This window comes from Drosophila subobscura, chromosome U, assembly GCF_008121235.1.
Source record: "Drosophila subobscura isolate 14011-0131.10 chromosome U, UCBerk_Dsub_1.0, whole genome shotgun sequence".
Classification (NCBI taxonomy): Eukaryota; Metazoa; Arthropoda; class Insecta; order Diptera; family Drosophilidae; genus Drosophila; species Drosophila subobscura.
In genome coordinates, this window is record NC_048534.1 from 23,885,043 (window position 1) to 23,900,515 (window position 15,473).

Sequence of the window (15,473 nt, forward strand, 5' to 3'; positions counted from 1 at the left end):
TTATTTGTTTGACTAGACACAGTCGTATATACACATATCCATCCGTGTGGTGCAGCGTTATTATAATGCTGATCTGTCGAGGTAGCAGTTTACCCTTTTGCCAGTTGGAAGCCGCTGCTGTCTGTGGTGATAATGGGACAAATGTCGGGACGACATAAGAAATAACCTGGCTTAATCTTCAGGTGTCTCTTTTTGTGTATCTCCTCCCAGTGTGTGTGTGTGTGTTTGTAATCATTTGTGCCCTTTTCTTGGTCGTTGTCAACATATCTGGCTTATGTGAGTCAGAATTATGTGACGATCGTTTCGGCGGCGAAACGTTTTTGAGGTTCCCACTCTCGGCACCAGAACCCCAAGTTGTCTGCTGCATCTCGGCCACATGTTGTTGCCACAGCTTTAATAAAGACATCAGCCGCGCATAATTATGGATTTGTACGAGTAGCAGCCGGGCACTTCCTCCTCTCTCTGTCTTTTCTCTCTCTCTTTGCATCTCAATTCTCACACGAATGCAATTCGTTCTGCTTCGTTTTTCAGCTCCAAAGCTGCAGCGCTCTCTGCACCGCTCTCTCTCTGCACCGCTCTCTGTGTTTCTGTCTCTCAGTGTCGCTGTCTTTCTTTTCCATAAGTCGTAGATTGGCATTATTGTCATGCCGACAATCCCCTTTTGGCCATATCTTAATTCTATTGCTCTCCGGCCTGGCATTCCTGAATCAGACTGAATCTCTTCTCGGGCTTCCAGACTTCCAGCTGGGTGCCACATGCAAATGAGCCACAATTAAATTGATATCAAAATGTTTTCCATTTATTTTTTGTAGTTTTAGTTATATGCTACTGGATCGTGACTTCAGCTCTTAGTAGCTGGCACTTAAAATCGTTAAAATAAAAACTGTTGGTTTGAGCTAACAGTTAAAGCTTCAGAGAGCTCCCGCTATAAGCTTTATGGAGAGCTTTTCTGGCTGGGCGATTTTCTGGCTGTCCGTAATTGAGTCTCAGCTAGCGTTCTTCTGGGGAATCTCATCAGAGCCGCAGATCTCCTGCTGCGTGTTTCATAATAATACTAAAAGTAATCCCATACCAAACCCGTTGACAATCCGCCAGTCCCACAATCCGAGAGTCCCCCAAGTCCCAACAGAGCTGTCACAAATGGCAAGCCCATCAAGCTCTAATCCCACATCTAATGGGAATGTAAACAGCAACACCTTCTCAGATAAGATCACCGACTTGCCTTGTCCCCCCATGCTGCAGCAAGTAGAGAGAGAGAGAGAGAGAGAGAGAGAGAGAGAGAGAGAGAGAGAGGCAAGCGGACACATGGGGGCAGGGCGGGACAATACAGTTTGTGCAACCAGGCTGAAACCTATTCAAATTAACAAATGTGTTTTAATCTCCGACAACAAATTTGAATTGTATTCGTGTGTATTTTTTTTGGTGGAATTTTGGTTCGTTGTCTTCGGATCACCCGCTGCTCGAGGGCAGGTACAGAGTTGGTACAGGGATCCCTCCTGTGAGTGCCACTGCTGCTACCCAGTTAAATGTTTCACAAAAATTACTCGCTGCTGGCTGGCTGGCTCTCTCGCTGTTGGAACAGGTCGATCGATCTATGACAGATGAGATCATGTTGACTTGGCACAAAAGGCGCACACCATGCCCCCGAAACAACAACTTCGTCTCTGACTCTCAGTCTCTGGTCGCTCACTCTGGACTCTTGAGTCCTGTTGCTTTTGCGATGATGTATCGTTTTGGCTTGGACTTGGACTTGGAGTTGGGCTTGCCATTTGGCTTCACGCTACGCTACGTCGTCGTCGTCATCGTCATCTCTTGTACGAAATGCATATTCAAAGTGACATTTATGCCATGCTCTACACATTCCAGGCGATATGATTTGACTGCCTTCAAGCGAAACCCGTACCTTCCTTCCAACCTTTTTTGTGTGTGTTTTCACTGGATGGATGGCTGGCTGAGCTCCCTTTTTTGTCCCTACTTGATTGAGGATGATGGGCTCCTCAGTCACTCACACACTCGATCTGTGCACGACAATAGTCTGGTTATTATTGCTGATTTGTGTTTTATTTGTTGACAGTTTAGGGTTTTTGCTCATGAATTGTTTCATTTAATCCTACTGTAGGAATTAGCATTGCGAAGAAATGCACTGGTAGAATGTTTTGAGCGGAATTTGGTAGGGAAATGTTTGTATTTTTATTTGCAAGGGATGGTAGAGAATATTAAGAGTGATCTCAGTACCTTTATCTTGATTGGAAGATCAGAAATATAAGGAAGTGGAACCATACAAATTATTTATACCTCTATAAGTGTGTTACTTCCTCAATAAATGCATCCCTTCTCTACTTCCCATCTTCATTACGAACCTGAATCCCTCATTTAACACACCCCAACGAATTTAAGTCATTATTTCTCTCAGTGTGTATGCAAAGGCTCTCCCTCTCCACCGGATTAACACGGACTGCAGGGAGTGTCTCTTTCCTCTTTCAGATGCACAAATTGAGTGCAAAGTGTGGGCCATTCCATGTGCCATTTAGTTCGGACATTTGCCTCTCATTGTTGCTTCCGCAGTAGCCAGGAGAGGCGCAGCAACCCGAAGACCCCAGGATGCCCGGGACACAGGACACAGGACATATCCAGCTGACAACAAGCAACTGCAATCGAGTTGTTCCTTTTCCTTAGGGTCTGCTTGCAACTGCATCTTCTGTCATTTTGCAACTGCCATTTTCTTGACTGCAACAGCAACTATCCCTCGTACCCCTCCTGCCCATCGTTGACTGCAATTGTGGGCCAGTTTGACGTATGCTCTGTCCTGCCCATCTCCGCTTTTTGTTTTGTTTGGCCAAATCGTGTTGACAGGCCATGCTAGAAGCCGGACAGGCCAGAGTCCCTGTACTCCTCTGAGGATCATTCGCTGCAATCAATACATTGGGCTAGCAGCAGCATCAGGGCCGGTCTCCGTTTTCCTTGTAACTGGAATGACTTTGTATGGGACCCATGGGGAATTTCATATCTTGATCGCTTACTTGGCTCGATCCGCCTCCTGTTCGAGTCCGGGGGGGGCCCAGTCGTGGTCATCTGGTAACCGCATTCGTCGTAATCAATTGTTTTGGCCACACTCTGTTCCATGGGGAGAGGCACGCGTTTTGCTAACAAAAGATTCTAACGGTGCCACAACAACTGCCGCCGACTCGTGGCACAGAGAGCGCGCTGGATTTGGGAGCTGCAGCAGATCCATGAAGCTACGAACATCACACTCCATATTCCAGTGCCAGTACCATGAGTAATTACAATTTAATATAAGAGAAAAGCAAAGTGTAGCCGAAGGTTTTGATACTCTCTTGCAGATGCACTGAAAGATTTCTTCTGATCCACAAACTTCATCTCCCATTCGTGGTACCCTCTGCTGCCAGGGTATACACAACTATTGACTCCCCCTTTTGGCCACAATCTGTGGTGCGGTGTGGGGGTAAATGAACAACACAACTCATATGTGAGACGCGCCAAGCCGCTTTGATCACCGCCAACAATGCTTGCCACAACAAAACAACTTCTTTGGCTTTGTTGCTGCTAGCCCAAAAGAAAAATCTCTTTGCTCTCTCTCTCTCTCTGTCTTTCTCTGACGAAAATCAAGACTGAAAGAAAGAAATCCATCTTCATGGCTGCCTTGACGATGATCACAGACACACACACACACAAAGCAATTCCACTGAATGCCGTGGAGAAGCCTCCACAATGGATGTTTGAGCGGGGGAGTGGGGGATTTGCATTGGAGAAACATTTTCGTATTGACGCTACTACTTGAATCACGATTTGTAAACATATACAAACTCCCCAGCCCAAGATCGAGAGAGAATAACAGCGACAACTACAAAGAGAGAACAACGAGGAGAGCCAGAATCCAGAACAACGGTGCTTGTAGCCACCACGCAAGTACACCGATTGCCTCTTGCCGTTCGATTCCGTGCCAGCGCGTAATGGTAAAGGTATGTACAGTGAGGCAAATCAGAGGAAAAGTGGTGCATCACATATGTTATAATAATTGTGTGGACAATGTTTTGTGTCCACAAGTGACCAAATTATTACTACCATTAAATAATGACACTGCCCAGAAAAAATAATTAAAATATATATTATTTATGACAACCACATTGCGAGAATGAGTCTTGCTTGCCCTTTGCATAACTGCATTGTCGCTGAGCGCAGCTTCGCTCGTCAGCATAGAGGCGTAGACAACGAAGAGCGAGCTTCGAGAGAGCGCTTGGCAGGGCAAGCAGGTAGAAAGCGAAAATCGAGAGAGCGCAAAGATAAGCAAAAACGGATGCAGCTCAATAATGATCTTTGAAACGCAGGTGGTGGTTTTGCGACATTTAACTGTAAACGACAAAGAGAGATTGCTGGCACATTGTCAATTCGTACCCTACCATTCTCATATTAATATTTTTCCATATTCATAATGTTCTCTAAAGTCGACACCACTGTGCGGCATATGAGCAATGGGCTATATGGCTCCCAAGTGCTTTGGCCCAAACAATTCAATAATACAATAACAACAATCATAATAATAACACAAAAACACACCAGCAACAACAACAAAAGCAACAACAGCGGCGGCCACAATGAGCAGGGTATTACAACAAGCAAAAGCGCAAGAAAGAACCCACCCGCACCCGAAGCCGCACCATCCACACACCATTACCCCCCGTTATACGCTCCCCCCGCGTACGAACACCCTATAGAATATCCATACACCATATAAACATACATCATAACGCGCCGCAAAGCGTTCGGTACCGACTGACGACTGACGAACGACCTTATTCCACTCACAATCAGTCAAAATTGAAAATTTATTGAATAACCCACGAAGGCAGCGATGGAGCGAACAGGGAACAGGGAAAGAAAAAAATAAAGTTTAAATATCACGAGTGAATGCGAGTGTGTGTTTGTGTAAAGATCAACAAAAGGATTTCTTACCAAAATAGCTCGTGTCAAAAGACTTTGATCCATTAATCAATATGCCGCAGCCTCCGACACAGAGTCTCCGCTGGCCTCTCCCTCAGCGCAGGAACAGGGAACGGTAACCCATGGAAGCCTCGTCTTGGGCTGTGTGTTTGCTGTAAGTTGAGCTCGAACGATGATGATGATGGGACGACCCCCAGCTCCCAGGTCCCAACAATCTCAGAGAGAGATCTCCTCCACAGTACAAAAGATCAGATCAGGCCAAGCCACGAACGTATACCCCACAGCTGGGGTATTTACCCGTTTTGTGCTCAGTCAAGATCATGATGAGGCTGTTATTTGACGACGATGACGCTGAAGATGATGTTGTGGCGCGGTCTGGTCCGGGCCGTGGCCTCCTCCTCTGGTCATATTTTATTGTCTTCCGTAATGCCTCGAAGAGCATGTGACATGTGTAAGTGATAGCGTTAATGCCGCTTTTAAGTAGTAATTATGTCTTCAATTGGGCATTGAACATTGAGGCATTCGGAGCTTTGTTATTGTCCGCGGGACAGCGAGAGAAAGAGATAGATTTGTGTCTTGTAATGACTGTAATGGAGGGGGGTTCGCCTCGAACGCGTGCTTCAGTCTCCCCCAATGGAAAGCTTAACAAACTTGATGAAGCGAGACCTCCAAATGGGTTGGGTTTAATGGAAGCAGGAATTAAATTACTGAGAAAGTTACTGAGATTCGAAAATTATAGTCAACTTTTGCTATGTAAATTCTCCAAAGAAAAACTCACAGATCATATTTTTCCCTCCTGCTGTTCCTTCTCCTATTTCCCCTGTGGAACTATGTCTACAGTTTCCCCAATTCCACGTAAGGATATTCTATACGCCGGCGCTTAGTTTATGCCTGCCATCGACTGCCTCCCAGTGGCCCCGACATTTGCTTTTGTCAAAACAACTTTGCCCGCGGAGTGGCTCCCACATCTCCAGCACACATCCAACTCCAAGCAACTCGTCTGCTGCTCGTGTGAAGCAGTAATTGCCCCCTAATCTTGGCTGGAGTCTCTCCAGAAACTCAGTCGTGAGCTCAGCAGTCGAGCAGTCTGTGGCCATTGTTTTAGTAAATTAAGGATTTGCGTGCTTTTATTGTTGTCATAATTATTGTTTAGTGGCGCATCCTTGTTTGTCCTACGGCCGGATGGTACACCCCTGCCGTATCCCCGTCCCTCTGCCTGTACCTGTTCCTCGACAATCTGCAGAGCAGAAATACAAATGTAGTACATAAATCGCGCGCACAAACGAATGGCTGGCGATTGGGATGCCGGGGATTAAAGAGCAAAGATATCGAATTACACACCTGACGACGGGCCCCAAACGACCCAAAGAACAGAAGGGGGAAACGAGAGCCCACAGCCACAGTCAGAGCCAGACAAAAGCTAAGCCATCGTATTTTATGTGAACTTTCTTTGGGGGGGAGTTCCTTCTGCTGCTGAGTTTTGGGCTGCTGTTGCCTGGAACCTGGAGACTCTGCTCTGGCTGCACTGCATCCCGCGCTGCATACTTTATGGGCATTAAAAATTCAAGTGGCAGCAATTTTTCGTTGGCAACTTCAAATGGAAGCCGCAGAAATCAGAAATCAGGCAACAGTCTGGGTCCCAGTCTCAGACCTCGGCCATAATCCCCGTTCAAGCTGCACCGCGTCTCGCAGCGGCCCTCAGCCTGCTGCCAATTTAATGTGTCGGCGTGTTTATCGGCTAATGAAGTTGACAACACGCGGATTAGCGCATTTAGTTGGCCAACTGTTGGCCACTGCCGCAGCAGAACGGAGGGAACAGAGGGATTGAATCCATTCCCGCTTCCCGACTGCGAATGGAGTGCTCTGTCCTCTGCCGGGCATTAGCGGGAAAGCAACATAACTTAATAACGATAACGATGAATATTATTTTTATGCTAAAATTGCAATATTCAAAGCTGAAGGCAGAGTTCCAGCGATGCGCTGCTAGCGGTAGATTCCTCCCAGACTCCGCTCTTCCTCTCTCTCCTGTTTCTATGGTAATTTGTTGCTTCTGGTTGGGTTGTGACACAGCGAGTTATACGATGTGATAAGACAATAAATATTTTTACCATTTACAGTTCAATTATGGCCACAGCACGGCACAGCCACAGCTCTTATCGAGCCACAGCAATTTGTCTATTGGAAAAACCTGTCCAATTTATGAACTTGTTTCCATCGCCATCATCGTCATCAGCTTGCCGCTGGACTGCTACCCACTTCTTGGATGGCAGCTATTTATAGCCAACTAATTGTGTTCAGATTAGTGGTACGAGTGGCAGTGGAGCTGCTCCTGGGTGAATCTGCGATGGGTTGACACAGATTTTATAAGCAGGAAAGAAAGATATCATTAAACAGAAATTGGTACAAAAATATTTAGAATGTTTGCCACAAAGTGGTTCAACGGGATTTGCCATTTTCTTTTTAATTCTCATGAAGATTCAAACAAATTGGAACTCTTCTGGCTTTTAGCTCTTAAAAGACTTGCACCTAACCATCCAGTACACTCTCTTTTACTCAATATTTATCCCACTTTAATAGGCACTCTTCGCAGCAAAGAAACCTTTTTCCATGCCAATCAATCGAGCTCTTTTCGCTCTAACTTTAAGCTCTTTTCATTATTTATTTTTAGAGCTGCAAAACTCTGTCAATCTTTGGCAAAAATATTTGTATTAATTATAGACATTCCGCTGCTGGAAAATAAAATCATTTCATGGCATTAAATGACGGGTTCTCTGAAGCGGAACCGTAAGCCAAAAGCAAAGCGAATCGAACTGGAATTGTTGTGTACAAACATGCGACAAATGAAAGGCAACTTTGTGGAAAACACAGAGAACAGGACAGCGCGTACATTGAGGAGTCTATAATTATGGACTGTACCTTCCGGCCTGTCTCTACCCCACCAAGGATGAGTGTCATGCGTTAAAGAAGAGCCACTGTGGGGGGGTTTGGTTTATAATTCATGGTTCTCCAACCTGATATTAAATGGAAATTGCGCGGGAACCGAACAAGCGGCGGCACAAACCCCACCAGGAGCAAGCGGGCATGTGGGCACGGGTGTGGATGGCTATGTAATTTGAGTAAAGTTTTCGAAAATTGTTAAGTGCCCAATTGTGCGTGTGAATGTGTGTGTAATAGAGCGTCACCCAAAGGACGTCCGCCCTGGGACCCCGGGGACACCTGTCCGCGTTCGCATTGTACAAAATGTTGTTGGGCCGTGGGGGAGTGCGGATGTACCGGCATCAGGTGCTTTGGCTTGGTAAATAATTTGTGCAACGAACCTTTACCAATCACAGCAATTTCCCGCTTCCAGTGGGGTTGCCTTGACATCACATTCCACTCTCTGCCTTTATCTATCCACCTTGATTGGCAAATTAATTCAGTTCTATAACTCAGCACACAATGCTGTCAAAATATTGAGAGAGAAACGGGCAAAGAAAAAACCCCAAAGAGAAAGACACTGAGGAGACATCAGAGAAGCGGCGGCAAAAGGAATTCGCAGCTTCTTTGGGCATTTTTTGTGTGTGTTTTATGCAGAAGCTAAAGGTTGTCGCTGGAGCAGCGAACGCAGCATTCCCATAAAGACAATAAATTTGGAATTTTATATTTGCCGCTGCCAGCAGAGGGGAAGACTGAGGCTGGAGCTTATGGCATTTTTTATTACGAATGGGCGAAAACAAAATAAGCAGTAAAATTAATCGCCGACTTAGCCGGGCGATTAACTGAAATATCAAAGACGGCATCCATTTTGGACATTAACTGGAGGAAGTTTGAAATGGTTTAACCCCAAGACGAGTGGCCCTAGATGGCAGTGAAACCTCTCAGGTTTAGCGCAACGAATTTGTGGAGTTTTTGGCCATCTTTACGTTGAATTTGAGAGAGTTTTTTGGAGGCTAGAAAGGGCTTTGTTCGATCATTAGAGATGTCAGATATCAGCGACAATTAGTTGCAAGGATCATGTGAGGGCATCCGCTTTCATTGGAGTTCCTTTTCTATTCCATTGAAGGCCACTCCCCACAGATCTATCCCTGTGCCATTACACGACCTGCGCCAGCCACTCCTTTGATCGGGTTTAGATGCTGAAAACCATGTGTGCCACGCCACAATCGAAATCTTTTGTTGTAGGTGGAGAGGCAGCTCGATTTCTGCGTCTCCTGAGCACACCTTGATGGTGTAAATTGAGCTCTAATCAAGGCGAACCGATCGCTGGAAATCCCTTTCAAGCCGGCTCATGTTTACCAAAAGGTGCCGAAAGCAAAACAACTAGTGAAAGGATTAGGGGCCAAAGCACACACATGCGAGAGAGAGAGTCTGCTCCCAAATTAGTTGTATTCCCTATACGTTGAGGGAGAACCCTAGACCCTAGACCTAACCCTAACCCTTGCTCTATGCCCGCTTTGTGCATTGTGCAAGCAACAAATTAATTGCATTTACTCGAGAGAGAGAGAAATTTGATATTTTTCTGGGCTACCGTTTGGCGGGGGTGAAATTCTAAACTTTGAGCAGCAGAACACATATCCTGCTCCTGCCAGCCTGCTCCTTTGATTAATAATTAATAATATTTAATAAACAAGCGGCGCGCTTATCTGCAGATGAGAGACCCTAAACTGCGCCGCCTCCTGCGTCTCCCCTAGGCCCACACAGGCGCAGGTTTTTGGCTCGTATCTTTTGATCTGCCACTGCACCGCAGCGTGGACCAATGACAAAGGCGCAGACAACAACAAACACGTTAAGCAATCCCAAAAGAGATGTAGATAAGTTCATCATCCTGTCCTACCCATCCCAGCGTCCAGCAATCGTTTCTCTCCTGGTGTTGACGTCTTGTAGGCGGTGCCGAGATGGCCCGGCCAGTGCCTCGAGTGCCGCTTAAACGCCGCCACAACTTATCGACAGATTCGTATCGTTCAGGTCTTTGTGTCTGCCCCTCCGCCACGGCCCTTCTGTGTGGCTTCTCTTCTCTCTTTTGGTGTCTCTCGCTGGTCTCTCGCTGCACTGCTTTGCCGCAGGATCTGCGATAAATCACTTTGTACTGTGCTGGGCCCAGCCATCAAAATCAATAAAGACCGCAGCAGGCCTCGAAGGTGTATTGAAATGTTGATGGCTTCATCATTGGCCAAACTGCGGCATTTGATCAGAGCATTCGTTACGCTCATGTAGGTCCGACTGTCTGTCTGTCATGGGTGCCTCCTGGGTAAAGGACTAGCTTAGGTAAAAACCAGGTGCTTGATTTATGTCAAGCTGTTTGATGGCCATTAAATACGTTAATCGTTAATGCTGAAAACACGAGATTTGATTACGTTTTATTAAGGTGTTAATTTGAGTGGTTTGAAAGGGTATCGAAACACTTAATTTGATGCATATAATAGTGGCATAAAATTGAACTTTTATAACATGCGCTTGAAACTAATTTATTGAGCAAATAGTTCCAAATGATTTCAAATTCTTAAATTCAAACTTTTAAACTGTGCGCCAAATACTGTCCTGGAATGGGTAGCACTGCCCTGCTCACTCGATGTATCGATAAATACTTTCGGCATATCGCACAAAACTACCGATTATACAAGTGCTAGGACGTGATTTGTTATCGAAAAATGTACACACAAATTGTTACACAAATTTAACTAACAAATCGCAGCTTTTAACTTGAAAATGTTAGAATTGGGAGCATATTAAACCAAAAGGGCATTTACATTGCAGCAATATAAACCAATTAAGGGAAAATGTTTAACAGCTCGTTTCTTTTTAAATTTTTCAAAGTTCGCGCTCAGTGTCCTGAAAATACACCGCGTGAGCCAAATATCGCCGTTTTCTTGCACGCAGTATCGATAGCAATCAGCTGTTGTATCGAAAATACGGTCTGGTCTTTGACTTTTCGCACAAATGGGAATATTTAAAAATTCGTGTTTATCTGCAATTGGACAAATTCCAATGGCGTTTGGAAACTCAACTACTCCAATTGGAGAAAAACAACAAACTTAAATTAAAGCAGTAGGCATGGAATGTGTGTTTAAGTCCATTTTACACATAAACAAAACAAATTCCGAGTTATAATATTTAAAGCAAAATCTAGTGCTCGTGTAAAGTGTTGTATATATGAATTTTCGGAGTGTATATTAATATTAAGCAAAATTACTTTTGTGCATGTGAAAAGTGTGCAGAAAAAGGTAAGCAAAAGTAAATCTGGACATGGGAGCACCCACACAAGCGTTCAGCATGCAACATGCGTGTGGGGTATACACAAGTGCGCGCACACACAAGCCCACACACACACACATGTGCAAAAAGTGCCGGTTGCGATAAGGAAATTTTACGCGCCATTGACACTTTTTTGAATCGGGCAAACGGCGAAGGGAGCTGCAGACAGGGCAGCGCGTTGATTGAATATTGAAGGCGAAAGTCAGCAGATTTTCATTTTGTTTATTTTCGTAGCGTGAAAACTGTTTTGGCAATTAGTTGATCGATTGGCAATCGATGCTGCCCCATCGATAGATAAGAGAAAAACAAAAACGAAAAGTGTGCCCCGCATCCGTGCCACTGCCGCAGCTGCTGCCTGCGTTCTGATCTTGGGGCTGTGCCATGTCGAAAATAGCCAGCCATTGACACGCCGCACACACAGCCACAGTGGTGAAGTAATAGCCAGACAGAGATAGCCCATCCCACAGCCACCTTGAACACACATCGCCCATCGGCTGCCATCCCATTGTGGCATTATTCAGTTGCTGGCAGCATCACCGCCAAGCAAAACTTTGGAGGAGCAGCAACCAAAACTAATCGAATCGATCGCATTCCATTTCCCCTCGTTCCGTTCCATAACAGTTATCCAAATTCCCCCTTGAGTCCGAGAAATGGCTCAGGTAACGGAGAAGCGAACGACTAATGGTCGAGCAGGAGGAGGAGCTGCCGGAGCCACCAAGGAGAATATTTCGAGCCAGCAACAACAGGCGATGCGCGGCAAGGGCATTGAGATACTCGACTTCCACGAGTCTTGGGCGGAGGAGGTGGAGCTGTACAAGGACAAAATGGTCATGTGCAAGCAGCTGGCGCAACACAATCACAACCACCAACCAGGACACGCCAAACAGTCAGCCGCCACGCAGCGTAGCTCCGCTGGTGCCAACTCGGCCAGCAGTCGTTCCCCGCCGCCAACGCAGAAACAGAGAAACTCACCACCCGCTGCACGTCGTCGTTCAGTCATAGAGAAGGTTGCGCCCACAGGTTCCACAGCCAAGAGCACGCAAGCCACGCAGCCCGCGCAGCGCATTGTAATCCGTGGCACATCCGCTGGGGTGAAAGGTACACCCGTGTCCGTGGCCACGGGCGTGCTGCAGTCGGAGCCGTACAAGAAAGTGCAGGTGAGTGTGAGTGTCAGCCCCTGTAGAGATCTTCCCCTAACACCTGACGAATCCCCCACGCATGCTCCACCCACGCTTCCTGTTCTTTGGTTCGATGTTCGATGTTGCGTGTTCGATGTTCGATGTTCCTTGCCCTCTCGCTTTGTACTAACCACTTAGATGCTTTTGAAGCGTGCACGAGACGAAGCTTTTGCCAAACATCTTGCAAACAACAACAACAATAGCAGCCACAGCAATGGCAACAGTAAACCAGGCCACTCCGCTGCAACCGCTGCCACCAAGCGATCTAGCCTCAGTCCAAGCAGAACCGAAAAGAACCTCGCACTTGCTGGCATCAGTCATGCCATCTCGAGCATGTCCTGCACGAGCACACAAACCCTGACGCCTGGCAGCAAGATTGTTGTTAATACGTTCCATGGGAGCAGCCTGCTTGCCCAGCCGCATGACGACAAGAACAAAATTCTAACACAAAATGGTCTAACCAAATCTGCAGCCACGGCACTGGAGACGAGTCTGTATGCCTCTCTCTATGCCCATTCGCCGCTTAACTCCGGCGGCAACAGCGCCACGCCCAGGATGATGTCTGGCGGTGTGGAACATGCGGCATATGGGGGCGTGTCACTGAACAAGGCAAATCACGATAGTCTAAGACTAAACGAGGATGATCCGTGTGCAGGTGAGGCAGCAAATTGCAGCACATAAAACCCATCTAATGATTGAATTTTCCTCCAGACATTGATGAAATTAACAACTACGATGACTCCGACTCGGAGGAGGAGTACGTGGGCACACCCTTCTTTCTGGATGAAGACGAAGCGGAAACACACCAGAGTCGTCACACGCGCCTGCTGCCCGAGAAGACCACGTCCAAGGAGTCAATAGGCTCGCAGGCTTCGGTGTACTCCAAACCCGATGCCATACTCTCGCCAAGTTTGTTTCCCAATGTGCCGCCGTACCTGAACTTTACATCGCATGCGGACAAGGGTCCACCCATGCCGGCTGCCCTCCATCGTGTGCTCAAGTGGAAGCTCAGCCCTGTCATGCCAAAGATTGTGAAGCGAGTGGTGCTTAATTCGGGCTTTCGCATCATCAAAAGTGGGTGATCCATGGGGGGTTTCCTTCCTTGCTGTTTGATAGTACCTCTCCCTCTTCCCAGACACCACCGACTGGATGGCTGTGTGGGAGAAGCACATGAAGAGTCCAGGCTTCCGCACGATACGCTCGCATCAGAAGTACAATCACATACCGGGCTCATTCCGCATCGGGCGCAAGGACACCATGTGGCGCAGCATCTATCAGAATTTGAAAAAGTTTGGCAAAAAGGATTTTGGTTTTATGCAAAAGTGAGCGACAAAAAAATACCTTAAGCCTCTGTAATCTATCGAGTCTCTGCCTTAGGTCCTACATAATGCCCGATGATTTGGAGCATTTGCGACAGGTGTGGCCCAAGAATGCCTCAAAGCTGACCAAATGGATTGTCAAGCCACCGGCGAGTGCGCGCGGCACTGGCATACGCATTGTCAACAAATGGAGTCAGTTCCCCAAAGATCGTCCGCTGGTAGTGCAGAAGTAGGAGAACCATTAAGGACACCCTTTAAACCCTTCTTTAATCGAATCACCTCTCCCTCTGTAGATACATTGAACGCCCGCTGCTGATCAATGACAACAAGTTCGACATGCGCATATATGTGGTGCTGACGTCCATCAATCCGCTGCGCATCTACATGTACAAGGATGGGCTGGCGCGTTTTGCCTCCGTGAAGTACAGCTCGGAGCTGAGCAACCTCGATGAGCGCTGCATGCACCTGACCAACTACAGCATCAACAAGTTCTCGGAAAACTATGCCAAGAATGAGGATGTTAATGCCTGCCAGGGACACAAGTGGACGCTGCAGTCGCTGTGGTCCTGCCTGGAGGGTCGCGGCGTCAACACCAAGCGCCTGTGGGCCACGCTGCGGAATCTGGTCATCAAGGGCATCGTCAGCGGAGAGTCGGGGCTGAATCGCATGTACCGGCAGAATGTGAATTTTCGTTACAATTGCTTTGAGCTGTTTGGGTTCGATGTGCTGCTGGATGAGAATCTGGTGCCGTGGCTGCTGGAGATTAACATTTCGCCGTCGCTGCACTCGGAGCTGCCTCTGGATCTGCACGTGAAGGGGCCGCTGATACAGGCCGTGCTCAACACAGCGCTGTACCAGGTGCCGCCCAAGCTGAACGAACGCCAGCAGCAGGAGATACTCGAGGAGCTGAACCTGAAGGGTCCGCTGTGCCACGACAAGCGCATCTTCACCACCTGCCTGACGGCCGAGGAGGTGCGCAAGCACAATCACTACACCAATCGCAGCATCGAGTTCCGCGAGGAGTACGTGGACACCATTCTGGACAATCTGCTGCCCGACGATGTGCGCTGCCTGATCATTGCCGAGGATGAGCAGTCCCGCTGCCAGCCCCTCGAGCGCATCTTTCCCACCTCCGGCACGCACATTTATCTGCGTTACATCGAGAACGCGCGCTACTACAACCGCCTGCTGGATGCCTGGGAGACGAAGTACTCCAAGAATCGGGAACTGGGCATCGCCCTGCTCTCGCGCTACTGCAAGGACAAGTACCATCTGCAGGTCTCTGATGCAGCCATGGAGAAGGTGGGTTCATCCCTTTAGATTTATCCATTTTAAGCTTATATTTTGCTTGCTTATAGGAACCAAATGTTGCTCTCACCGAGATCGATATGCTGCATGTGAAAAAGGACGAGGTGCTGGATGGCGCCACGAATCTGGCCAGACTCAATCTCGTGTCCACTGAAGGCAGCGAGTCGCTGCCTATGGCCCGGCGCCCCGAGGCATGCATAGAAATTAAATCCTGAGACTGAACTGAAGTTTCGGTTTCTGAATGTCTTTTATCGAACAGAAATACGCCTGCAATACGTTCAAATTCACGTTGAGATCCTTTCCAAATAAAGTTACATTTTTCCGATCGTCTTTAATCAAAATTTATGCAAATGGAAACCACAATCAGATGCATGAGTACCCGCAATATACCGAAAATTGCACTTTTCGGTATTTTTATATGCCCAAATTTAGCTGTAGGTATAAATTGGTATATTGAATCACCTCTTGCGGTATTTGC

The 15,473-nt window shown here is 47.2% G+C and overlaps 1 protein-coding gene across 1 annotated transcript; it reads left to right on the forward strand.

Annotated features, from left to right (window-relative positions):
• Positions 1–11,016: 11,016 nt before the first annotated feature.
• LOC117902661 (tubulin polyglutamylase TTLL4) lies at positions 11,017–15,330 on the forward strand. Its single transcript, XM_034814189.1, is given in 10 exon segments — positions 11,017–11,159; positions 11,812–12,347; positions 12,507–12,591; positions 12,653–12,693; positions 12,696–13,023; positions 13,080–13,442; positions 13,504–13,690; positions 13,746–13,916; positions 13,981–14,989; positions 15,046–15,330. Coding segments are annotated over 9 exon segments (2,856 nt in total). The 5' UTR covers positions 11,017–11,159; positions 11,812–11,840; the 3' UTR covers positions 15,211–15,330.
• Positions 15,331–15,473: the final 143 nt, after the last annotated feature.